At 49.4% G+C, this 23,840-nt stretch overlaps 1 protein-coding gene across 4 annotated transcripts in view; it reads left to right on the forward strand.

Moving 5' to 3' along the window:
* The window catches only part of SMARCD3 (SWI/SNF related, matrix associated, actin dependent regulator of chromatin, subfamily d, member 3), a 65,920-nt gene extending 61,529 nt beyond the window's left edge, over positions 1-4,391 (forward strand). For all 4 annotated transcript variants that reach the window (XM_061996979.1, XM_061996980.1, XM_061996978.1 and 1 more), the window contains 2 exons: positions 296-397; positions 496-4,391. In XM_061996979.1, coding sequence (XP_061852963.1) covers positions 296-397; positions 496-549 — 156 coding nt within the window. In that variant the 3' untranslated portion in view covers positions 550-4,391. The remainder of the gene's footprint in view (positions 1-295; positions 398-495) is intronic.
* The last annotated feature ends 19,449 nt before the right edge of the window (positions 4,392-23,840 follow it).

The following is a 23,840-nucleotide window of genomic DNA, read 5'->3' on the forward strand; positions in this document are numbered from 1 at the left end:
GCCTCTCTGAGCAACCTGTACCAGGGCCTCAGCATCAGTCATCCTTACATCTAATCTAAACCTACCCTCTTTCAGTTTAAAGCTATTGTGCCACTTCCTGTCACTACAGGCCCCACTAAAAAGTCCCTCTCTGTCTCCCGTTTTGGTAGCAAGCACACGTGCAATTGCCGGTCCGTTTGCCTTGGGCTTAGAGGACAGTCCCGAACACTTCTGTAGTAGCAATGCAGATAAATTTTGACTGCAGGTAAATCTGAACGTTTCTCTACAGTGAGAAATGTTTCCGTTTTTGTAACAGGTGATGACCGATGTAGTTGGAAACCCAGAGGAGGAGCGCAGAGCTGAATTTTACCATGAGCCATGGTCTCAGGAGGCTGTGAGCAGATATTTCTACTGCAAGGTATGAAGGAATCATCCGGGCTGCTGGCTTATAAAGGAACCTTCCTGCACCTGAACGATGGAACGTGCTGAGCTGTATGGTTTCTCTCTTTCTTTCAGATCCAGCAGCGCCGGCAGGAACTGGAACAGTCTCTGGGAGTGCGCAACACATAAGCACCGCTCGGAGATCCCGTTGGCATCCAGACCACCAAACCAGTGGACTTTTCAGTGTTACTTAGCTCACTGTTACACACGGACCTGCTTCCTGACCGGATGCGGATGTACCATCAACACTCCAGTCAGAACACCAGCTTTTGAGTGACCCTTGAAAGTCTCGCCCATGGTTTGAGGGTGTCTCAGACCATTCCGGGCCAGACACGGCACCATGCACGTGTCATCATTGAAGAAGATTAAAGGCTCATTCATCAACGTGCATCATTTAAGTTTTACTGGAAAGCTCAGACACTACACAGCAAATGCTAATGGGCTATGCATAGAATTGTGGGTGGCATCGATGGGGGAGGCTGAGATAGGTGTTGTAGGAGACTACAGACTTAGAAAAATAAATGCAGTTCTCATCCTGTGTTACCCGAGAGTCTCAAACGGTAACTTCTCTGGAATCGGCCGAGACAGTCTTTCTCACAGGTGTGGAGTGCTTTGTATTCCTGAATAGAGTTTTTATTCCAGCTGGAGCAGTGCAAAAGGCCATCTGACCGCGTGAAAGAACACATAGGAGGATTTTCATTCCTGGAGTGAAGAGCCCCTCTTGAAGAAAGACTTATAGTTAGAACATCTCTTCTGCAAACTCTGCTACTTCCTCTTTTCTTTGCCCCTGCAGCGAAAGGTAGACTGAATTACATATCACTAGATGGCTATGATCAACATTCTGTACTGAGAGGAAGAAAAGCACCCCTGGGGTAAGAGCTTCTTAGGCATCCTTAGGCTGAAGCAAGAAATGAGGAATTCTGAGAAAATGAGGCCTTGTGAAACCTGCCTGGAACACAGCAGGTGTTAACAACAGGGATACGCGGAATACGAGAGGTCTTCGGTGTTTCTCTGCATGCCAGAGGGTTCAGCACTGGAAAGAACTTCTCTAATTGTGAAGCTGGTGCAGAATCCAGGAAGCTGAACTTCAATATAATGTGGCAGTTTTCTCTCTAGTTCAAGATACGACCACAGTCCCCGGATGGGTGTCACATTTTGGTCATAGGTGAGCTGCCACTCGCTCCGAGTGTTTCGGTTCCCCCAGATGTGACGGCATCCTGGCTGTGTGGGATGCAGCCTTGAGCAGCACAGGGAACGTATCCCTTGGAAACCCTGTTCTTTGTAAACATATGACAGATGCAGAATATGGGAATTTGTACCAAATGTACTCAGAAGCAGGGGCACCTCCACTAAATCCCACCCCCCTCGCTTTCTGTGGCACACAGATTAGTTTGTCATTAATGGCCCAATGTGTTTTCTGGTCCAAAACGCAGCTGCCAAATGATGTCGCACTGAAAATTCTTTTCTAGGTTACTCTTTTTCATCTCCTTTCTTTCACGTTCTTGGAAAGAGAATCAAGCTCAGAGGTGGCACGGAAGGGAGGCAGCCCTTCTGAGGGATACATTTTGCTGTGTCATCGTTCTTCTTTCCAGATTTATTTCTTGAACTTAAGTTTCTTCTGTTCGGTCACAGAAGAGGTCGTCTTCTCTTCCACTCCTTTATTTAACACCTCTGCTTTCACACTAACGGTGCCACAGCTTTTACTCTGTCCATTGTGTTCAGAGGTGTGTTGGAAAGTTTAGATTTGATGGCAGTCATGTGGTGGCAGCACCGTGGTGCAGAGCTGTTGGCGTGAGGAAGGGCAGAGCTGTGCCTCTTTGCCTGCGGCCTTTGCCGGGAATGGCTTCGTTTGGAACTCTTTTTGGTGTTAAAACACAGTAAAATGTGAGATCCTGCAGTCTTAAACTGAGTATGGTGAATGACGGACAGTGAATGACTTGATATCTTACTTACTTTAGGACTCCACTAGTTGGACTACGAGCAGGTGTGATGAGGGAAGGCAGTGGGGGGCATCTGCTGCCGTGCTTCCGTGTCTCCTGCGCTGCTGTGTCAGTTGTGTGCATGCTGTCCAGTGTATAAAACTCATTCCTGTGTGTGATAAACAGAGCAGCTACTTTCAGGGGATGCATTCAGTCTCCAGGAATAAGAAAAGCAGAGAAAGATAAGGAAGGATGCGAGAAGAGCATGGGACCGGGATAGATGCCTGCAGGACGTGTGCCAGGGAATTCTGCTCTTTGGGAACTTTCCCATTGAAGTGGCAGATACTTATACAGACTTCTCAGTCCTGTGCCACAGCTGGCAACATAACGGGATCCAGCCTGCTAATAGAGTCTCTCTCTGGAATTAATTGGGCGGATCTGTTTCCTGGTCTCTCTTTCAGAGCAAAATAACAAAGCAAATGTGGTGTTGCTGCCCACTGTCCTCAACAGCATCCCCAGTGCTGCACTCTGTGTGTGTGCGTACGCACGTGCGAAGGCAGGAGTCAGACAGTACAGCAGGCATTGAGGATGGCAATCCACTGTCCATATTCCTACTGGATGTAAAAAGACTGGTCAGAAACAGTCTCTGGAATGGCTGTCAGGGACCTTTCCTCTGGTTAAACTGGGGTATGCTGCTTTGGGGCCTTTTTCATGTGTTCATAAGCAGTTTGGGCCCTTTACTGCAGAGACATGGGGAGAAATCTTGTCTTCTGTTCCAGGAGTGCAGCCAGGAGCTCGCTTGTTTGCAAGAAAGAGAAATGATGTTGGAAGAGAAATAATGGAGCGATAGCGGGAAGAGCTGGACCAAATGCTGCTTGGGGACATGAAAATGAGAGGCAGTGGTACTGAACAAGCACATAATCTTGGTGGAATGGGAATGAGAAATGCATTTTCAGGCCAGGATGGTTGTCTTTGTGTTTGTATAGAAGATGACAAGAAGCTTTGGGGTCTTCGGTTTCTCCCAAAGTCTGTGCATTCTGCAGAGAAACATTCTGTGTGTAGGAGTAGTTAATGTATAGCTGGTAATAGAGAGCATTAGAATATCCAGCATCAGACTAGAAAGGGCTAAAACAGAATCCTGGAGTATGAATGGAAGGGAAATACACCTTGGAGCTGAAGCGTTGATATGGCAGGTTTGAAGCAGTCTTTTATGCTGTTGGCTTTGAGTCGGGATTCAGACCACATGTTTTTTAGGAATGAAAGCGAAATCAAATGTTTGATCGTGTAACAGAGAGAGAATACAGCACTGGGACAGGGAATGAAGAGACGGAGCAAAATGCCGCTGAAGTGCCAGTAAGAGCAGAGGACAATGTGCAGAGTGCCATTGGAAACGGCATCATCCACGTGAGGCAGTGGCAGCCTGTGTATGGCCTGGGTGGTGGGCACACAGGACAGAGCCAAACGTTCTGCAGGTAACCTGGAGACAGGGTGTCACAGCATCTCCCAGAGTGAGGGACCGGGCTGGGTCGTTCCCCAGGGCAGTGTTGTTTGCAGTTGTAGGGCAGACATTGTTTTGGCTGGCAGCTTTTTTACACCACATTGTTTAGAAGGTATCCTGTGGAAGCCAGGTGAAAATATTGGTGGGTGTATCAACATTGGTGCATATCCTAGGGCTCCTGATTTTACCAAAACACCAGTCAGGTTACTGGGGCTCTTTTTAGTGTGTTCTTGGCATTCAGAACCCTTTTATGGCAGTGCAAAGACATGAGGGGGAAAAGAAGGCTCTTTTTTTCCTGAAGAAAGAGGTCTCCTTTCCGTAAGTGCCCTGTTGTGTAATAGGATGTATCTGTTCTGCCAGATCCTGTGTGAGAAACACCTTTTCCAACCTTACTGAAGAAAGGAACTCCATTTTAAAAAACTGCATCTTTGGTTTTGTTAGAGTGAACAAGTGGCGGGGGGGGGAAGGAGGAGTTGGGAGACAGACAGCCAGACAGGCTGACTCCCTGTGCTCTGTAGCCACCGTATCTTCTTCGTTGTATGATGACGAGTGATTCTTAGAAAAGCTTTTAACAATAAATACTTTGTTTCTTTGTATCTCTTGCACTAACCTTACGTGTCTTGCCAAGGGCAGGTACAGTTGGTTTTTTTCAGCTCCTGATAATGTCCCCGTGTTTTTGGGTTCCTGTTCACTTGTATGTGCTCAAGCAGGGACATATATGGACAGGTTCCGATGGGACTTGGCAAAGCTGAGAACCGTTGCCCTTTAGATGTCTCTGACGTGAGTTCATTTCTCCACTGGACTCCATCTCCAGCCATTTCCACACTGAATGAGTTAGAATCTCTCACCGCCGTAGAGGTCTGGCTCCTCTCCAGGTCAGCTGCCTGGCTATTTAGAGTACAGGTGTCATTGTCACCGTTACTAGTTACGGTCAACAGAAAGATCAGGAGGTACTGTAGGAATTATGCAGTCAGCAGGCAGACCATGGGAGGAATGATGTGGGTGCCAGAGCCCCGAGGCCCTGCCTCAGTGCCAGGATCAGATCGAGCTCCTCCTCCACAGCAGCAGCAGCTCAGGCTGGGTGCCTCAGAGCAGAGACCCCACCTGACAGCTGCAGCTCAGGCTGGGTGCCTCAGAGGAGAGACTCCACCTCTCAATTGCTACTGCGTATTATAGTCTCTACAGGTGTCTTGATTTCCTGATGGCACTTCTGCTCATCCACTCCTGCCTGTGCAGTCTGGGGTCTTCTGATGTGCTCCCACACACAGACTGTCAAGAGAGGATGATGTAAAGAAGTGGGGTGGGCGAAGAGTAGAAAGAGAGGGTTGAAATGGGAAAGGAAGATCCAGAATTGCTTCAGCAACTCAGTGAAGGGTAAAGCAGAGAGTATTAACTTTTATCTGAGAAGAAAGCAAACAGACCTGAAACAAAATCCCTAGTTATCTGCACAGATATTCCACTTAGCGTGGGAAAGGTTCCATTTGGAAAGTCTGAGAAATCTTAGCAGGTGAGATTAACGACAGTTAATTTTGCCTCTGAAAAAAAAAGTCTCTACACACTTCCTAAAGGAGAAATGGAAAGGCAAGTAGCCATGACAGCACTCATCTTGTAGTAACAACAGTTATATACACTTCTCTTTAGGAGCAGCAACAGGCTGTTTTGCCAGGATCCTAAGAGGTGGAATGCAGATTTCTTATTTTAATTCCCTGTTGCTTCTGGTTCCTCTCCTGTTCTGTCTGCTCCCCATTTCTTTCCTCTTCCCCATCACTATTTTGCGCTCTCCTGTGTTTTTTCTTTTCTTGTTAAAAAGTTCCTCGAGCCTTTTCTTTCACTCCTCATTCCTCTGTCTTGTGTTACGCCCCATTTTTGAGGCCATGGACACGACACCGGGAGCAACAGGTAGTCAGGAACAGCAGACTGACAGACTGTCCCCTCTGCAATGAGCCAACGAGCAGCTGCGGCAGCGACTGTGGAGCTGTGCCCAGGCAGACCCAGAGCCCTGGCACCGACTCGCTCCTGGGCACTCGTTAGGAGCCTAGCAAAAGAAACATCGTCTCTCTCCTTGGCCGGGCATATCTCCCTGGATATCACTCACAGTCCAAGCCCAGCCACCCGTGGCCCCTCTGACACCCGAAGACAAGCTGGAAGGCAAGGGGACCATTTTCTGCTAAAATTGCTTTGCCTTCTAACAGTTTTTGTGAATAATCTAACAGAAGGTGCACCGTCCCACCACCTCCGCTGCTTTTGCAGCCACGGTGCCCATCTTACGGCCCGGTAGTGCAGCTCCGCAGCCGCACAGCGCAGAGTTGTAATAATTTACTCGTTACCGCCGTCCCGTGGCGAAAAGTCGGTGCTGCAGCTTCCATTAATAACTGATAGCCGGTTCCGCCCTCCCGTGGCGAAAAGCCGGATCTGCAGCGCCCCAGTGCTCGGTACTGCCATCGTGTGGGCAAATTGCGGTCCTGCAGCCCGGGAGCTGCGCATGCGCAATGGCCCCATGACAGCCGGTGCTGCAGCCGCGCATGCGCAGCTGCGCCTGTAACACCGGCCTCGGGATTCTTATTTCGTAAAGCAATGGGATTGCTCTATTAGCAATGGGATTGGGTTTAATTGTATACGTACTAGGAGACAGAGTGTAAATTTATGGTTAAAAGAAGCGAAGTTGGCTAAAATTTAGAGACAGCTCAGTCCTCCGAACCAGCACACTAAGGTCCGGAAGTCGTCCCAGACTCCGGAAGTTATCATCTCTGGGCCGGAAAACCGCAAGAGCCCGGAAGCGACCGTAAGTCCTCCGGAAACGACAGTTTATGGGCCGAAAGTCCTCCAAAATCCGGAAACGACTGTTAGTTTTTCGGAAGTCACAGTCTATGGGCCGGAAGTCCTCCGATGCCCGGGAGAGACTGTGAGTCCTCCGGAAGTAAAATTTTATTGACCGGAAGTCCTCCACAACCCGAGAGCGACTATCGGTCCTGAAGGAGGTGCACTCTATGCGCCGGAAGTCCTCCGAGGGACCACTATCTCTTGTCAGCCCCCGGCAGCACGCGCGACAAGGACAGTTCCTACCAAAGTAGGAAAACAAGTATAAAAAAATCTAAAATATAACAAAAAGGAAAAAATCCAACTCAAACTTCCCCTCAGACCCTGCCGCTGCCTGAATGGGGCTTTGCTGTAGGACAGAGTCTACAGCTGCTTTGGCTGGGCAGTTCAGAATTTTTTTAGAACATTGTCATTGATTTTGCTGCTATTCTTTTTATTTTTTCCCCATTAATTTCTTAATAGGATCGTTTTCAATTTTTTTCTCTATACTTTTTTTAATCGGATTCCTGTTTCTGTTTTTAAATATTTGGGTTGGAGGTAATCTCTCCAGTGGAAAATTTTACATCTCAGCTTAATTTATCTCTTGCCCCTATTGCAGGTTCTGGGGTGTGAATTGGGGTCTCATGGTCTCATTCGAGTTTCCAACATCCTCCCTGAGGTTCTGGGAAATTGATGGGGCTTCATAGCCCCAATCAGGCTTCCAGCACAGTATCCTCAGAAAAAGCCACAGGACACCGCTAAAGGCAGAGTGGCCCTGCCAGGCTCCATAGAGCCCAGCAAAAACACCACAGCAATCTGGTGTGCAGTAGGGCTTTCCCCCCATTTTGTGGCCTGCAGCATTTCAGTTTTCTATATCAATTCTTATAACCCAAAACAACCTATTTTCCTACATAGTTTAGTACAATAGCTATTTCTTTTCTACCTGTACTCCTACATAGCTAAGTTAAAACACTTACCCAGTCATAGGGCTGATCATGGATGCATATTGGTGCTATAAGAGCACTATCATAATTTCCAGTCACAGTGGTTTTTTCTATCTAACATTTTACACACTAGAAACATAGGCCTTTCTCACCTGGAAGCTTTTATGACTCCCCACAGTCTCCCCTCCCCTTTCCCAGGTGTCAGCACTGAGAGCAGTGGGAGGGACCTGGGGTATATGAGCCACAGGCCCTGGCAAGGGAGCTCACTGTGCTCCTAGGGTGTTTTAGAGTAAGTGTTCTGCTGGCTTCTCAGTTGAAAGGCAAACTGAGGTTAAGTTCTCAAAGAAGATGTATTTTGCTACTAAGAAGAAAAAAAGATGAGGTGTGAGCTTCAGGACTGCTCAAAGCTGAGTATCTAGTAGAAATTAAAAGTCAGTAGATCTTTTTCAGGTCAGTAATTTTATATCACCCATTCAGAGGTAGCAAGAGGGTTTAACTGGATGCTTTCTTGTCTTTTTTTTTCAGATGCAGTGCATTTTTCTGGAGATCCTGCTGTGACCGAATACAATACTTTATCCTTTTTAATCCTTTTGTTTTAACCTATGGAAGCTGCTGATAGCATCTTCTTTAGTGGGATAGAAGGTTTACGGCGTGTATCTCCTGCGCATTTTTGTGACCTACTCTAGGAGATCCTGCTTCATCAGAGTGGACATGATCTTTCGAGGTCCCTTCCAACCCTTGTGGTTCTGTGAAAGCAGCCAGTAGGGAAGGTAGAGCTCCTGTCAGCATATAGAAGTACAGTTCTTGTCTTTTTCACATTGTCTAGAGCCCCCCGTCACACTCGGAGCTTCTTTAGCAGCTTGTGAAAGGCTCCTCAGAGATGAACATGTGTCAGAATTTCATTTACTTAGTGGCTTCAGAGCAAAGCACAGAGTCCAGAGGAAGATGGAAGACAAAAGATGAGAAGTGTCTCCAGGACCCCGGATGCTGGTCAGAAGAAAGACTGTTGAGAAGCCAACGCAGAGAGTTTGGGGGTGCAACTACAAGGAAAAAAGCATTGGATGGGAGCGAGTTCCTTTCCTGACAGATCAGAGGAGAGGAAAAAAAAAAAAAAGTCTTTAAAGTTTGGGGACCTAAGGTGCAATAGGGGAAGGGAGGCTGCAGTGTCTGGCTGTGGAAGAAGTAGGCAAGTGGACTGCCACGGCCCTTCCCAGGGGAGATGTAAAAGAGGCTGGTGCTGGAGATGGGACCTCTCAGTTCTGTTTGTGGTTTGTTTCTTTTTTTCAGATGATGAAGAGGAACCCGGTGACTGCAGAAACATCCCAGCTGATGTGGCTTTTGTTGAGGTCTGGATTGAACCTTTGACCCTCTGAAAACCAAGTATGGGAAGGAGAGTTGGGAGGGGGGAGGTGGGGTCAGGCATCACAGGGTATGGTTTAAAGGTAGCAGAGGGGAGAGACCATTTGGGAGCCATCCCCTTGGGGCGAGGAAGGGGAGAGGGTTAGCTTTTAGCAGGCAGCCGGCATGGGCAGGGCGGCTCCAGCCTCTGTGTGTTGTGTTCTGTAGTCTGTTTTCTGTGTCTCAGAACTTCCTCAAATCCCCACATCCTTTTTGTACTCAAGACTCGGGTGCCATCGCTATGATCTCAAAGTATGATTCTCACCATTCTGGTGCTGATCAGGTGCTGTTTTTCTTTCTTAAGAAGCTTTAACCATTTGTGTTCTGTTTTGAGGGTGTAAAGGCACAACGGAGGTTAGGATATCGGCACAGGAGAGGACTCGGCCAGGTAAGCAGAGACTGGGAGTGAAGGCAGCAGTTTTCAGGGGTCATTGGTGATGAGGTTACCAGGTTCCCTTGTTTGTGTCTTACAGGAGGCCCCTGAGCCAAAGAAGTCAAATGACCCACGTGGAGGGCTAGAGGCCAAGGTAAAGGAGCCAGAGATGGGGATCCCCGTGGGATTGTTCAGTATCTCATCATGTCTTCTAGTTTCTTGTGGTTTTTTTTGCAGGTGCCATAAGATGCCTCGGAGGGGTGAAGCCACACACAGAGGAGGAGATTGAAAAGGTGAGGCAGATGTCATCCCTGATGGTGTTTAAAGCTCTCCTGCTGCAAGGCAGTGAATTGTTTTTCTTGTTTTGCAGGGGCCACGAGGGCAGCCTTTGGAGCATTCGAGGTGAGCCGTGCCGGTAGCGAGGAGAGTGTCGGGGCCGATGCCTTTGCAGAAGCTCCACGGTTATTTTCTGTCTTTAAATCTCAGGTGCCAAAGAGATGATGGTAGTGGCATCGGACTCCGGGGTGAGTGGAACCCCTCGGCCTTTGCAGGGAGATGGTCATCAGATAGGAGGCTTGCATCAGCTGCCTCAGTACTCATCATTTGCCCCACTTGTGGGATTTCTTTTAATCTATTCACAGATCCCGAAGAGGAACATGGTGCCCCCAGGAGGGCCTCAGTTCTTATGGAGGTGGACTTCAGACTGTACAAGAGTTAAATTGAGGGATGGGATCAGGGAGGGGCAGACAGTGTCGGGCATCTCAGGGTTGGGGGTTCAAAGGGAGTGGAGGAGAGAGGCTGTTTGGGAACCATATGCTTTGGGCAAAGGAAAGGGTTAGGTTTAGCTTTTAGCAGGCAGCTAAGATAGGTCGAGCAGAGCAGCTCCAGCCTCTGTATTGTCTGTCCTGTAGTCTGTTTTCCGTGTCTCGGAACTTCCTCAAGTCCTGAAATCCTCTTTGCGCTCAAGGAGCATGGCATGCGACTCAGGCGTCATCCTTACGGTCTCAAATCGCAGCCCTCACCGTTCTGGTGCCAGTCGGGCACCCCTTTCCTTGTGTCGGAAACCATGGATCTGTTTCACATCTTGAAGTTTTCCACCGATCCTGTTCCACAGCGTCAGCCACTGTGCTCTTGAGTCATCCTTTTTGAGATTGGGTTTTGTTCCCTTCATCTGTGACTTCCTCAGCCTCCAAGCCAGAGTTCTCATGCGTCCACCTCTGTCTTGACAGCAGCTTCTCATCCCGGGCTGTTACCTTTGCCTCTGTGTGGGGCTGCCCTAGAGCCTCCTTGCTTCACCATCGCAGCCCCATGGGCCTTTTTGCTCAATGGCATTTCCAGTTTGGCATCCTCTCGCTAGGACTTTTCTCCTATTTGTATCTCAGTGTCCATGTTCCCTGTGGTGTTGGTCTCGGCACGTGGGCATTGGGCTCGGAGCCGCTCTGCCCGGGGGAGTGTGAGGCCCAGCATTAGGGATTTGATTTAAATGACAGGCTGGAGTTGAATTCTGAATAGCTTTGTATAATGTTGAGCTCTGGAACTGTTTGTCTGTGGTTGGGCCTCTAGGTGATTGTTTTATATCTGTTTTCACAGATGCAGAGGAACAAGCTGCGACCCGGGTATCGGGCGGATCGCCGAGAGAAGGTGGGTGATGATGCGGGATGAGAGGGAGGATGGGGATGGGTGGCTGTATCGCTACATGATGTTGTGTTTGTGTTCTATTTTGAGGGTTTGAAGGTACAACGGAGGCAGGACATCAGAACAGCAGAGGACTTGGCCAGATGAGCAGAGACTGGGGGCTAAAGAAGCTGTTTTCAGGGGTCATCGATGATGGACAGATTCCCTTGTTTGTGTCTCACAGGAAGACCCTGAGCCCGATGCAGCAGGACCAAATGACCCACATGGAGGGCTAGAGGCCAAAGTAAAGGAGCCGGAGATGGGGATCCCTGTGGGTTTGTTTAGTATCTCATCATGTCTTCTAGTTTCTTGTTAGTGTGTTTTGGTTTTTTTTTTTTGCGAGTGCCATAAGATGCCTCGGAGGGGTGAAGCCAAACACTGAGGAGGAGGCTGAAAAGGTGAGGCAGATGTGATCCCTAATGGTGTTTAAAACTCTCTTGCTGCAATTGTGAATTGTTTTTCTTGTTTTTTCAGGGGCCGTGAGGGCAGCCTTCAGAACATTCAAGGTGAGCCGGGCCAGTAGCTAAGGGTGTGTCAGGGCCAGTGCATTCGGAGAAGGACCACAGTTATTTTCTGTCTTTGAATCTCGGACACCTAAGGTATCATGACAGCCGTGTCAGACTCTGGAAGGAGCAGGGTGAGCGGAACACCTCTGCCTTTGGAGAGGGTGGTTGTCAGAGCGGAGGTCGTGTAGACTGATGCGATGCTCACCATTTGCCCCATTTGTGGGCTTTCTTTTGGTCAGGTTGCCAACCCCCAAGAAGAATGTGGCACCCGAAAAAAGGCCTCAGTGAGCGAGGTAATTTCCATGGAGATGGAATTCAGAGCATTACGCAAGTTAAGTTGAACGAAAGAATCGGGGAGGGGCAAGGAGGGGGACGTGATGCTGAGAATTGCAGGATGTGGTTTTAAGGGTAGCAGTGGACAGAGGTTGTTTGGGAACCCTCTCCTTTAGGCAAGGAAAGAGTTAGGGTTAGGCTTTAAGAGGCAGCCAAGGATGTGCCGGGCAGGGCAGTTCCAGCTCCTGTGTGGGGGTGTCGTGTTGTCTATCCTTTCCATCTCAGGACTTCCTTGAGTCTCAAAGTCTTCTTTGCACACAAGGACCATAGCATGTGACTAGGGCACCTTCCCCGAGGTCTCAAAGAACAAACCTCAAAGTTCCGGTGCCAATCGGTGCCGCTTTTCTTGCATAAGAAGCTTAAACTGTGGATGGGCTTCACATCTTGAAGTTCTCCATCAGTTGTTTCCTGCTGTACGGTGTTCCAGGCTGCGTCAGCAGCTCTTCTCACTAGGCATCCCTGTTCTGAGATTCGGTCTCATTCCCTTCATCGCTGCATTCTCTGGGACTCGCAGTCAGGCTTCTTGTGCATCCATCATCCCGGTCTTGACAGTAACTTCTCATCCTGGGCTGTTCCCTTTGCCTCTTTGCGTGGCTGCCATGGAGCCTCGCTTCTTTGCCACAACCCCATAGGTCTTTGTACTTTAGGGCATCTCCAGTCCAGGCATCATGTCTCCGAGTCTTGTCATTTCTGTGTCGTGTCGTCCGTGTTCTGTGTGGTGTTGGTTTTTATATGTGTGTGTTTACCTTAGAGCTGCTCTGTGTGGGGGTGTAGAGTCAAGGGCAGATGGAGGAGCACTGAGTGTATGTCACTTCACTTTTGGCACGTGGGCTTTGGGGTTTTGTTTACCGAGTGGGGTTTTTGGATTTGGGCATTTAGTGGGTGGACTTTTTGGGTTTTTGGCTTTGGGGTTTCGTTGAGTGAGGGGGCTCTTTGGGGTTTTGACTTTGGGATTTTGTACAGCAGGTGGGCTTTTTTTGGGTTTTGGCTTTGGGATTTTGTACAGCAGGTGGGCTTTGCATCTGGGTGACTTGTTTTGTTCTGTTTCCAGAGACTGAAGCTGTACTCTGAATAATGACAAGAGGGGCAAGCAGAGTGCCTCAGTGCTGCTGTCGTGTGGACACAGCACAGTACCTCAGCTCGGGAGCAGCACATCTCAGCGACACCCAACACAACTGTTGGAATTGGACCTGTGGCTCTTAGCAAGTTAAGTACCAGGATAATGCCATGCCAGGGCCGGGAGGAGGGAACAAGGTTAGGAGTTACAGGGAGGGGTTTTGTGTAGTGCCTGTTCTTTGGAGTTCTTTGTCTTTCAGGGGTTTTCTGTTGTGGCTGGGCTTTCAGGGGTTTTGGCTTTCAGGGGTTTTGTGTAGGGTTCTTCTGGGGTTGTATTTAGTGAGTGTGCCTTTGGCTCAATGACTTCACCATAGGTGAATTGATTGGCCATGGGCTGCAGTGATTGGGCTTTGCATCTGAGTGGCTTGTTTGTTTGCTATGTTTTCAAGTTTCCGTTATGTTTGCCAGTTAAGGCCAATGCTGTATCGGGGCTAGGAGGAGGGGATAAGGTTGGGAGTCATGAGGCGGAGTTATAAAGGTTGTGTAGAGGAACGTTCCATAGCTAGTAACCACGAGGCAAGGAAAGGGAGCAAGTTACTTCTTAGGACAAGGGCAATGTGTGGCAGGCAGAGCGGCTCTAGTGTTTGTGTGGGGTGTTGTGTTATCTCTCCTCTACACCTCGGGACTTCCTCGAGTCCCAGTGTCTTCTTTGCACACAAGGACCATAGCACGTGACTCGGGCACCTTCCTCGAGGTCTCAAAGAACAAACCTCAACGTTCTGGTGCCAATCGGTGCCGCTTTTCTTGCATAAGAAGCTTAAACTGTGGATGGGCTTCACATCTTGAAGTTCTCCATCAGTTGTTTCCTCTGGTATGGTGTTCTAGACTGCGTCAGCAGCTCTTCTCACTAGGCATCTGTGTTCTGAGATTCAGTCTCATTCCCTTCATCGCTGCATTCTCTGGGACTTGCAGTCAGGCTTCTTGCACATCCATCATCCCAGTCTTGACAGTAACTTCTCATCCTGGGCTGTTCCTTTTGCCTCTTTGCGTGGCTGCCGTGGAGCCTCACTTCTTTGCCACAGCCCCATAGGTCTTTGTACTTTAGGGCATCTCCAGTCCAGTCATCGTGTCACCGAGTCTTGTCACTTCTGTGTTGTGTCATCCGTGTTCTGTGTGGTGTTGGTGTTTACATGTGTGTGTTTACGTTAGAGCCGCTCTGTGTGGGGGTTTAGAGTCAAGGGCAGATGGAGGAGCACTGAGTGTATATCACTTTACTTTTGGCACGTGGGCTTTGGGGTTTTGTTTACCGAGTGGGGTTTTTGGATTTGGGCATTTAGTGGGTGGACTTTTTGGGTTTTTGGCTTTGGAGTTTTGTTGAGTGAGGGGGCTCTTTGGGGTTTTGGCTTTGGGATTTTGTACAGCAGGTGGGCTTTTTTGGATTTTGGCTTTGGGATTTTGTACAGCAGGTGGGCTTTGCATCTGGGTGACTTGTTTTGTTCTGTTTCCAGAGACTGAAGCTGTACTCTGAATAATGACAAGAGGGGCAAGCAGAGTGCCTCAGTGCTGCCGTCGTGTGGACACAGCACAGTACCTCAGCTCGGGAGCAGCACATCTCAGCAGCACCCAACACAACTGTTGGAATTGGACCTGTGGCTCTTAGCAAGTTAAGTACCAGGATAATGCCATGCCAGGGCCGGGAGGAGGGAACAAGGTTAGGAGTTACAGGGAGGGGTTTTGTGTAGTGGATGGGCTTTCAGGGGTTTTGTGTAGTGGATGGGCTTTCAGGGGCTTTGTGTAGTGGCTGGGCTTTGGAGTTTTGGCTTCCAGGGGTTTTGTGTTGTGTCTGGGCTTTGGGGTTTTGGCCTTCAGGGGTTTTGTGTAGGGTTCTTCTGGGGTTCTATTTAGTGAGTGTGCCTTTGGGCTTTGGATCAGTGAGTGTGCCTTTGGGCTTTGGCTCAGTGACTTGACCATGGGTGAATTGACTGGCCATGGGCTGCAGTGATTGGGCTTTGCATCTGAGTGGCTTGTTTGTTTGCTATGTTTTCAAGTTTCCGTTGTGTTTGCCAGTTAAGGCCAATGCTGTATTGGGGTTGGGTGGAGGGGATAAGGCTGGGAGTCACGGGGCAGAGTTATAAAGGTTGTGTAGAGGAATGTTCCATAGCTAGTCCCCACAAGGCAAGGAAAGGGAGCAAGTTACTTCTTAGGACAAGGGCAATGTGTGGCAGGCAGAGCGGCTCTAGTGTTTGTGTGGGGTGTCGTGTTGTCTGTCCTCTCCACCTTGGGATTTCCTCGAGTCCCAATGTCTTCTTTGCACTTGAGGACCACGGCACGTGACTCGGGCACCTTCCCCGAGGTCTCAAAGAACAAACCTCAAAGTTCCGGTGCCAATCGGTGCCGCTTTTCTTCCATAAGAAGCTTAAACTGTGGATGGGCTTCACATCTTGAAGTTCTCCATCAGTCGTTTCCTCCGGTACGGTGTTCTAGACTGCGTCAGCAGCTCTTCTCACTAGGCATCCGTGTTCTGAGATTCGGTCTCATTCCCTTCATCGCTACATTCTCTGGGACTTGCAGTCAGGCTTCTTGCACATCCATCATCCCGGTCTTGACAGTAACTTCTCATCCTGGGCTGTTCCTTTTTCCTCTTTGCGTGGCTGCCGTGGAGCCTCGCTTCTTTGCCACAGCCCCATAGGTCTTTGTACTTTAGGGCATCTCCAGTCCAGGCATTGTGTCGCCGAGTCTTGTAATTTCTGTGTCGTGTTCTGTCATGGTGTTGGTGTTTATATGTGTGTGTTTACGTTAGAGCCGCTCTGTGTGGGGGTGTAGAGTCAAGGGCAGGTGGAGGAGCACTGAGTGTATGTCAGTTCGCTTTTGACATGTGGGTGTTGGGGCTCTGGCTACTGAGTGAGTTGGGGCTTTGTATAGCAGGTGAGCTTTTGGGGGTTTTGCTCAGTGACTTGGTTTTGCATCTGGGTGACTTGTTTTGTTCTATTTCCAGAGACAGAAGCTGTTCTCCAAATTAGAACACAAGGGGCAAGCAGAGCCTGTCAGTGCTGTTGTCATGTGGACAGAGTGTGGTATTGCAGTAGCACCCGACAGAACTTTTTGAATCGGACCTGTGGCTCTCTGCAAGTTAAGTACTGGGATCATGTTGTGCTGGGGCTGGGAGGAGGGGACGAAGGTAGGAGTTACAGGGAGGGGTTTTGTGCAGTGCCTGGTCTTTCAGGGCTTTTGGCTTTGGGGCGTGCCTGGGGCTTTTGGCTTTGGGGCGTGCCTGGGGCTTTTGGCTTTGGGGCGTGCCTGGGGCTTTTGGCTTTGGGGCGTGCCTGGGTCTTTGTGGAGTGAGTATGGTCTTGGGCTTCAGGAGCGACTTTTTTTGCTGTGTTTTCAAGTTTCTATTGTGCTTGCTAGTTAAATACAGGGACAATGCTGTGTTGGGGCAGGGGGGAAGGAACAAGGTTGGAAGTCACAGTGAGGTGTTTCAAAGGTTGTGTAGAGGAGAGTAATGTTCCATAGCCAGTCCCCACCAGTTAAGGAAAGGGAGGCAGTTAGTTCTTTTTGGCAGCATGTACCGGGCAGAGTGACTCCAGCCTCTGTGTTGTCTTGTGTCGTCCGTGTTCCCCACGTCCACTTCCTCGGGCTTCCTCATTCATCGCTCTTTGCTCTTTGGCGGCAAGGTCTGGATCTCGGGCAGCATCCTCAGGGTCTTGAACACTGTATGCACCGATGCAGTGTGAATCAAGCTCTTCTGGCGTCGCCATCCTTAAGCGTAGATCCATCTTGCACCTTGGAAGATTCCCGACCGTAGTCTTCTGCGGTACCACTTCTGGCCGCATCGGCGGCTCCGCTCTTCAGCCATCCCTTTGCACAGACCCAGACTTCTTCCTCATGTCCTCAGGATCTCGGGTCTGGGGCGTTCCTCTGGCGCAGGCCCGGTCTGTTACATCTGCCCTCTTTAGGCAGGCCACTATAGAGCCTTCTCCCTTCAATGTAGCATCCTGTAGGTCTTTCCGGTCAACATCATCTGCGGCCGGGGCATCTCTGAGCCGAGTTCCCTGTTGTCTTTATGTTGTCTATGTGTTCTTTCACGTGGTGTCGGTGTTTGCCCACGGGTGTGGAGTGGAGACACTCTGCCTGAGCGTGTAGGGTCAAGCAGAGAGCGAGGTCAGTGTCAGGGGCCGGTCGGGATTCCCGGGGAGATCGCTCATGTCAAATTTCTCAGAATCGAAGCAAAGCCAAGGGTTACGGGGGTTGATGTGAAGCAGCGTGTCACTCAGTTATTACTTTGAAGCGCGACGCTTTGGCCTCAGATGGAGCTGTCTATCATCAAGGCTGTGGGAGAAGGGTCTAGTTGGTGGAATGTTTAGGTGTTGGTGTGGCAGAACTGTGCCTTGTTTTTGCCTTTAGGGTGTGTACGATGAAACCTATAGTAATGAGGCTGCTCTTGCGTGGCGTTTGTTTTCTCTTACCCTGTATGTAGTTGTCTTAGTTGTGGCTCACTTGAGGTGATGTTTGCAGCCAAGCTTTGACAGGCAGGGCCCCCTTCGAGGCCCTCGCAAAGGATGTTTCTGGGGAGCGATGTAGCTTTGAGGTGCCATTGTTGCGGGTGGGCAGGAGGATGGTGGAGTGGAGGCAGGGTTCGGTGGGGTGGAGGGGAGGGGTTTATGGGGTTTGAATTGCAGTTTGAAATTGTTTCTTTTTCAGGTTTTTCAATTTCTACATTTTTAATAGAATAAAAAATCCCCAGCCGGGGGGGTTTTTTTTTTTTCCCTCCGGCTGGGGTTTTTTTTCCTCGGTCCCGGTCGCTCTGTGAGGCGATGATCATCGCCAAAGTTTGGGCTCGGAGCGACCAGGGGCCGGGGTTTTCGTCAGGCAGGGCCATGGATTCTCCACTCCTCCAGGAACGCCGTTCCCGAGGAGCATTTTCCTGGCAGGCGTATTTTTAGAGGGAAGCCGACTCGGGAGGCTAGCTGGTGGAACTGGCCGTGGGTGTTGGTAACAAGACGTAGAATTGAGCAGGAGCAGATATTGAAGGGAGTCGGCACAATTTTTAGGAACCAAAAGCTTTTACTGTGGGTCTTGTCACTTTTGAGGTAGTAATATCTCTCCACTTTTGTTTCCCTGCAGAGGTATGGAAACGGAGAGCTTCCAGAGTCCAGGGGCGACGGGGCATCTTCATCCCAGAGATGGATTTGCAGGTCATGTGGTCTTTGAAGAAGGAAAGAAGCATCAAGGGTAATATAAAGACCGGCACGTGTTGTCAATTGCTAGGGAGGCAGTTGTACAATGGAGTGTTGATAGATACAGGAAAACTGTCTGTAACCTTTTAAAAATGTAGATGCAGTTCTGGATTTGCGCCCCCTGTAACGAGATTTGCGCCCCCTGTATTGCATTTGCAGCCTCTGTATCGGTCTCGGTAAAAGGAACTGGCTATAATAAAAGCTTCAATAAAGATGACTCGGGGCAGCGGGAATAAAGGTGGTTTTGCTCTGCCGTGTGCCGTGTTTATTGGTATCTGAGTCTTTTATTGGTGTCTGAGTCTCTTATTTGAAATGTTCCCCTTTGCAATGTGCCATCTGTGTTTTTGTGGTGTCTGAGAGACCTATTGTGCCTGTGTATCGTCCAATGTGGTTTTGTGTTTGTCTCTGTCTTTCTGTCACTCTGTCTGTCCCAGTCTCTTATTTCCTTTTCTGTCTTAGTCTTTTCTCTTTCTCTCTCTCCCTGTCTGACTGTAGTCTCTTTTCTCTCCCTCTATATCTTAGTATATTTTCTATATTTCTGTGTCCCTTAATCTCTTTTCTCTCTTTTTTTCCATCCCAGTCTCTTACTCTTTTCTCAGTTATCTGACTTAGTCACTTTTCTCTCTCTTTCTGTCTCAATCTGTTTTCTCTGTTTCTCTTTGTTTCTCTTAGTTTTTCTTCTCTCTCTTCCTTTTTTTCTGTTTCTCTTCTCTTTTTTTTTCTGTTTCTCACTTTGTTCTGTTATTTTCAACAGAACTTTTAAATTTAAAAATTACCCTTAATTTAAAAGCAGCAGAAAATGGCCCCTCTCTGGGAGTAAAAAAAAAAAAAAATTTAGAAAAAAAAAAAAAAATTACTCCCAGAGAATTTTTTTGGGCCATTTTCTGCTGCACCAGACTTATTATTTTTCTTCTTTTTCTATACTAAAACCCACACCTGATCCCAATTACTAACCCACCCACATAAACAATTACAAACCTCTAAGCCACCCCCCCCAAACCACAAACACCTCCCCCCAACACCATCACACCCAACCTCCCCATCCACCACACACAAAACACCTCAACCCAGCCACACCCACACACCACACCCCCAAACTCCACCCCCTCCACCAACCACGAACACATCCCCACCTGCCCACACCACCAGACCCACAACCCCCTCCCAAAACATGGCCAAACCCCTCCCCCCAACCAGACCACACCTGCAACCCCACCCCCCCCCTCATACTACCACACCCCCCTCCCACCTGCAACACAACCCCAAACTCCACCCCCAGCACCAGCCACACCCCCTGACCTAGCCACAGCCCCTCACACCAACACCACACCTCCTCCAACCACAACCACACCCCCCTGACCAAACCACACCCACACACCCCCCCCAGAACCATGCCACACCCCAAACCCCACCTCCCTCATCAACCACACTCCCAACACTTTCACCCCCAACTTTCAACCTCATGACCTTAAACCCACATGACCTTTGACCCAAACCTTTCACATCTTAGACTCCAACCCCTCAACCTCTGACCACTTCACCTTTTGACCCCTTCAACTCGACCTTTTCACCCCTGACTTGACCTTTTGACCCTTGACCACAACCTTTGACCCTTGACCTTTGACCTTTTGACCCCTGACCTTGAATCTTTTGACCCGTGACCTTGACCTTTTGACCCCTGACCCCGACCTTTGACCTTTTTTGACCTTTGACCTTTTGACCCTTAACCCCGACCTTTGACCTTTTGACCCTTGACCCCGACCTTTGACCTTTTGACCCCTGACCCTGACCTTTGACCTTTTGACCCCTGACCTCGACCTTTGACCTTTTGACCCCAGACCTCGACCTTTGACCTTTTGACCCCTGACCTCGACCTTTTGACCCTTGACCCCGACCTTTGACCTTTTGACCCCTGACCCCGACCTTTGACCTTTTTTGACCTTTTGACCCCTGACCTCGACCTTTGACCCCTGACCTCGACCTTTGACCTTTTGACCCTTGACCCCGACCTCTTGACCTTTTGACCCCTGACCTCGACCTTTGACCTTTTGACCCTTGACCCCGACCTCTTGACCTTTTGACCCCTGACCTCGACCTTTGACCCTTTGACCCCTTGACCCCGACCTCTTGACCTTTTGACCCCTGACCTCGACCTTTGATCTTTTCACCCCTTGACCCTTTTAGGGTTAGGGTTAGGGTTAGGGGTTAGGGTTAGGGGTTAGGGTTAGGGGTTAGGGTTAGGGTTAGGGTTAGGGTTAGGGTTAGGGTTAGGGTTAGGGTTAGGGTTAGGGTTAGGGTTAGGGGTTAGGGTTAGGGTTAGGGTTAGGGTTAGGGTTAGGGTTAGGGTTAGGGTTAGGGTTAGGGTTAGGGTTAGGGTTAGGGTTAGGGTCATTAGGGTTAGGGTTAGGGTTAGGGTTAGGGTTAGGGTTAGGGTTAGGGTTAGGGTTAGGGTTAGGGTTAGGGTTAGGGTTAGGGTTAGGGTTAGGGTTAGGGTTAGGGTTAGGGTTAGGGTTAGGGTTAGGGTTAGGGTTAGGGTTAGGGTTAGGGTTAGGGTTAGGGTTAGGGTTAGGGTTAGGGTTAGGGTTAGGGTTAGGGTTAGGGTTAGGGTTAGGGTTAGGGTTAGGGTTAGGGTTAGGGTTAGGGTTAGGGTTAGGGTTAGGGTTAGGGTTAGGGTTAGGGTTAGGGTTAGGGTTAGGGTTAGGGTTAGGGTTAGGGTTAGGGTTAGGGTTAGGGTTAGGGTTAGGGTTAGGGTTAGGGTTAGGGTTAGGGTTAGGGTTAGGGTTAGGGTTAGGGTTAGGGTTAGGGTTAGGGTTAGGGTTAGGGTTAGGGTTAGGGTTAGGGTTAGGGTTAGGGTTAGGGTTAGGGTTAGGGTTAGGGTTAGGGTTAGGGTTAGGGTTAGGGTTAGGGTTAGGGTTAGGGTTAGGGTTAGGGTTAGGGTTAGGGTTAGGGTTAGGGTTAGGGTTAGGGTTAGGGTTAGGGTTAGGGTTAGGGTTAGGGTTAGGGTTAGGGTTAGGGTTAGGGTTAGGGTTAGGGTTAGGGTTAGGGTTAGGGTTAGGGTTAGGGTTAGGGTTAGGGTTAGGGTTAGGGTTAGGGTTAGGGTTAGGGTTAGGGTTAGGGTTAGGGTTAGGGTTAGGGTTAGGGTTAGGGTTAGGGTTAGGGTTAGGGTTAGGGTTAGGGTTAGGGTTAGGGTTAGGGTTAGGGTTAGGGTTAGGGTTAGGGTTAGGGTTAGGGTTAGGGTTAGGGTTAGGGTTAGGGTTAGGGTTAGGGTTAGGGTTAGGGTTAGGGTTAGGGTTAGGGTTAGGGTTAGGGTTAGGGTTAGGGTTAGGGTTAGGGTTAGGGTTAGGGTTAGGGTTAGGGTTAGGGTTAGGGTTAGGGTTAGGGTTAGGGTTAGGGTTAGGGTTAGGGTTAGGGTTAGGGTTAGGGTTAGGGTTAGGGTTAGGGTTAGGGTTAGGGTTAGGGTTAGGGTTAGGGTTAGGGTTAGGGTTAGGGTTAGGGTTAGGGTTAGGGTTAGGGTTAGGGTTAGGGTTAGGGTTAGGGTTAGGGTTAGGGTTAGGGTTAGGGTTAGGGTTAGGGTTAGGGTTAGGGTTAGGGTTAGGGTTAGGGTTAGGGTTAGGGTTAGGGTTAGGGTTAGGGTTAGGGTTAGGGTTAGGGTTAGGGTTAGGGTTAGGGTTAGGGTTAGGGTTAGGGTTAGGGTTAGGGTTAGGGTTAGGGTTAGGGTTAGGGTTAGGGTTAGGGTTAGGGTTAGGGTTAGGGTTAGGGTTAGGGTTAGGGTTAGGGTTAGGGTTAGGGTTAGGGTTAGGGTTAGGGTTAGGGTTAGGGTTAGGGTTAGGGTTAGGGTTAGGGTTAGGGTTAGGGTTAGGGTTAGGGTTAGGGTTAGGGTTAGGGTTAGGGTTAGGGTTAGGGTTAGGGTTAGGGTTAGGGTTAGGGTTAGGGTTAGGGTTAGGGTTAGGGTTAGGGTTAGGGTTAGGGTTAGGGTTAGGGTTAGGGTTAGGGTTAGGGTTAGGGTTAGGGTTAGGGTTAGGGTTAGGGTTAGGGTTAGGGTTAGGGTTAGGGTTAGGGTTAGGGTTAGGGTTAGGGTTAGGGTTAGGGTTAGGGTTAGGGTTAGGGTTAGGGTTAGGGTTAGGGTTAGGGTTAGGGTTAGGGTTAGGGTTAGGGTTAGGGTTAGGGTTAGGGTTAGGGTTAGGGTTAGGGTTAGGGTTAGGGTTAGGGTTAGGGTTAGGGTTAGGGTTAGGGTTAGGGTTAGGGTTAGGGTTAGGGTTAGGGTTAGGGTTAGGGTTAGGGTTAGGGTTAGGGTTAGGGTTAGGGTTAGGGTTAGGGTTAGGGTTAGGGTTAGGGTTAGGGTTAGGGTTAGGGTTAGGGTTAGGGTTAGGGTTAGGGTTAGGGTTAGGGTTAGGGTTAGGGTTAGGGTTAGGGTTAGGGTTAGGGTTAGGGTTAGGGTTAGGGTTAGGGTTAGGGTTAGGGTTAGGGTTAGGGTTAGGGTTAGGGTTAGGGTTAGGGTTAGGGTTAGGGTTAGGGTTAGGGTTAGGGTTAGGGTTAGGGTTAGGGTTAGGGTTAGGGTTAGGGTTAGGGTTAGGGTTAGGGTTAGGGTTAGGGTTAGGGTTAGGGTTAGGGTTAGGGTTAGGGTTAGGGTTAGGGTTAGGGTTAGGGTTAGGGTTAGGGTTAGGGTTAGGGTTAGGGTTAGGGTTAGGGTTAGGGTTAGGGTTAGGGTTAGGGTTAGGGTTAGGGTTAGGGTTAGGGTTAGGGTTAGGGTTAGGGTTAGGGTTAGGGTTAGGGTTAGGGTTAGGGTTAGGGTTAGGGTTAGGGTTAGGGTTAGGGTTAGGGTTAGGGTTAGGGTTAGGGTTAGGGTTAGGGTTAGGGTTAGGGTTAGGGTTAGGGTTAGGGTTAGGGTTAGGGTTAGGGTTAGGGTTAGGGTTAGGGTTAGGGTTAGGGTTAGGGTTAGGGTTAGGGTTAGGGTTAGGGTTAGGGTTAGGGTTAGGGTTAGGGTTAGGGTTAGGGTTAGGGTTAGGGTTAGGGTTAGGGTTAGGGTTAGGGTTAGGGTTAGGGTTAGGGTTAGGGTTAGGGTTAGGGTTAGGGTTAGGGTTAGGGTTAGGGTTAGGGTTAGGGTTAGGGTTAGGGTTAGGGTTAGGGTTAGGGTTAGGGTTAGGGTTAGGGTTAGGGTTAGGGTTAGGGTTAGGGTTAGGGTTAGGGTTAGGGTTAGGGTTAGGGTTAGGGTTAGGGTTAGGGTTAGGGTTAGGGTTAGGGTTAGGGTTAGGGTTAGGGTTAGGGTTAGGGTTAGGGTTAGGGTTAGGGTTAGGGTTAGGGTTAGGGTTAGGGTTAGGGTTAGGGTTAGGGTTAGGGTTAGGGTTAGGGTTAGGGTTAGGGTTAGGGTTAGGGTTAGGGTTAGGGTTAGGGTTAGGGTTAGGGTTAGGGTTAGGGTTAGGGTTAGGGTTAGGGTTAGGGTTAGGGTTAGGGTTAGGGTTAGGGTTAGGGTTAGGGTTAGGGTTAGGGTTAGGGTTAGGGTTAGGGTTAGGGTTAGGGTTAGGGTTAGGGTTAGGGTTAGGGTTAGGGTTAGGGTTAGGGTTAGGGTTAGGGTTAGGGTTAGGGTTAGGGTTAGGGTTAGGGTTAGGGTTAGGGTTAGGGTTAGGGTTAGGGTTAGGGTTAGGGTTAGGGTTAGGGTTAGGGTTAGGGTTAGGGTTAGGGTTAGGGT

The sequence above is a fragment of the Colius striatus genome, chromosome 5 (assembly GCF_028858725.1).
Source record: "Colius striatus isolate bColStr4 chromosome 5, bColStr4.1.hap1, whole genome shotgun sequence".
Taxonomy (NCBI): Eukaryota; Metazoa; Chordata; class Aves; order Coliiformes; family Coliidae; genus Colius; species Colius striatus.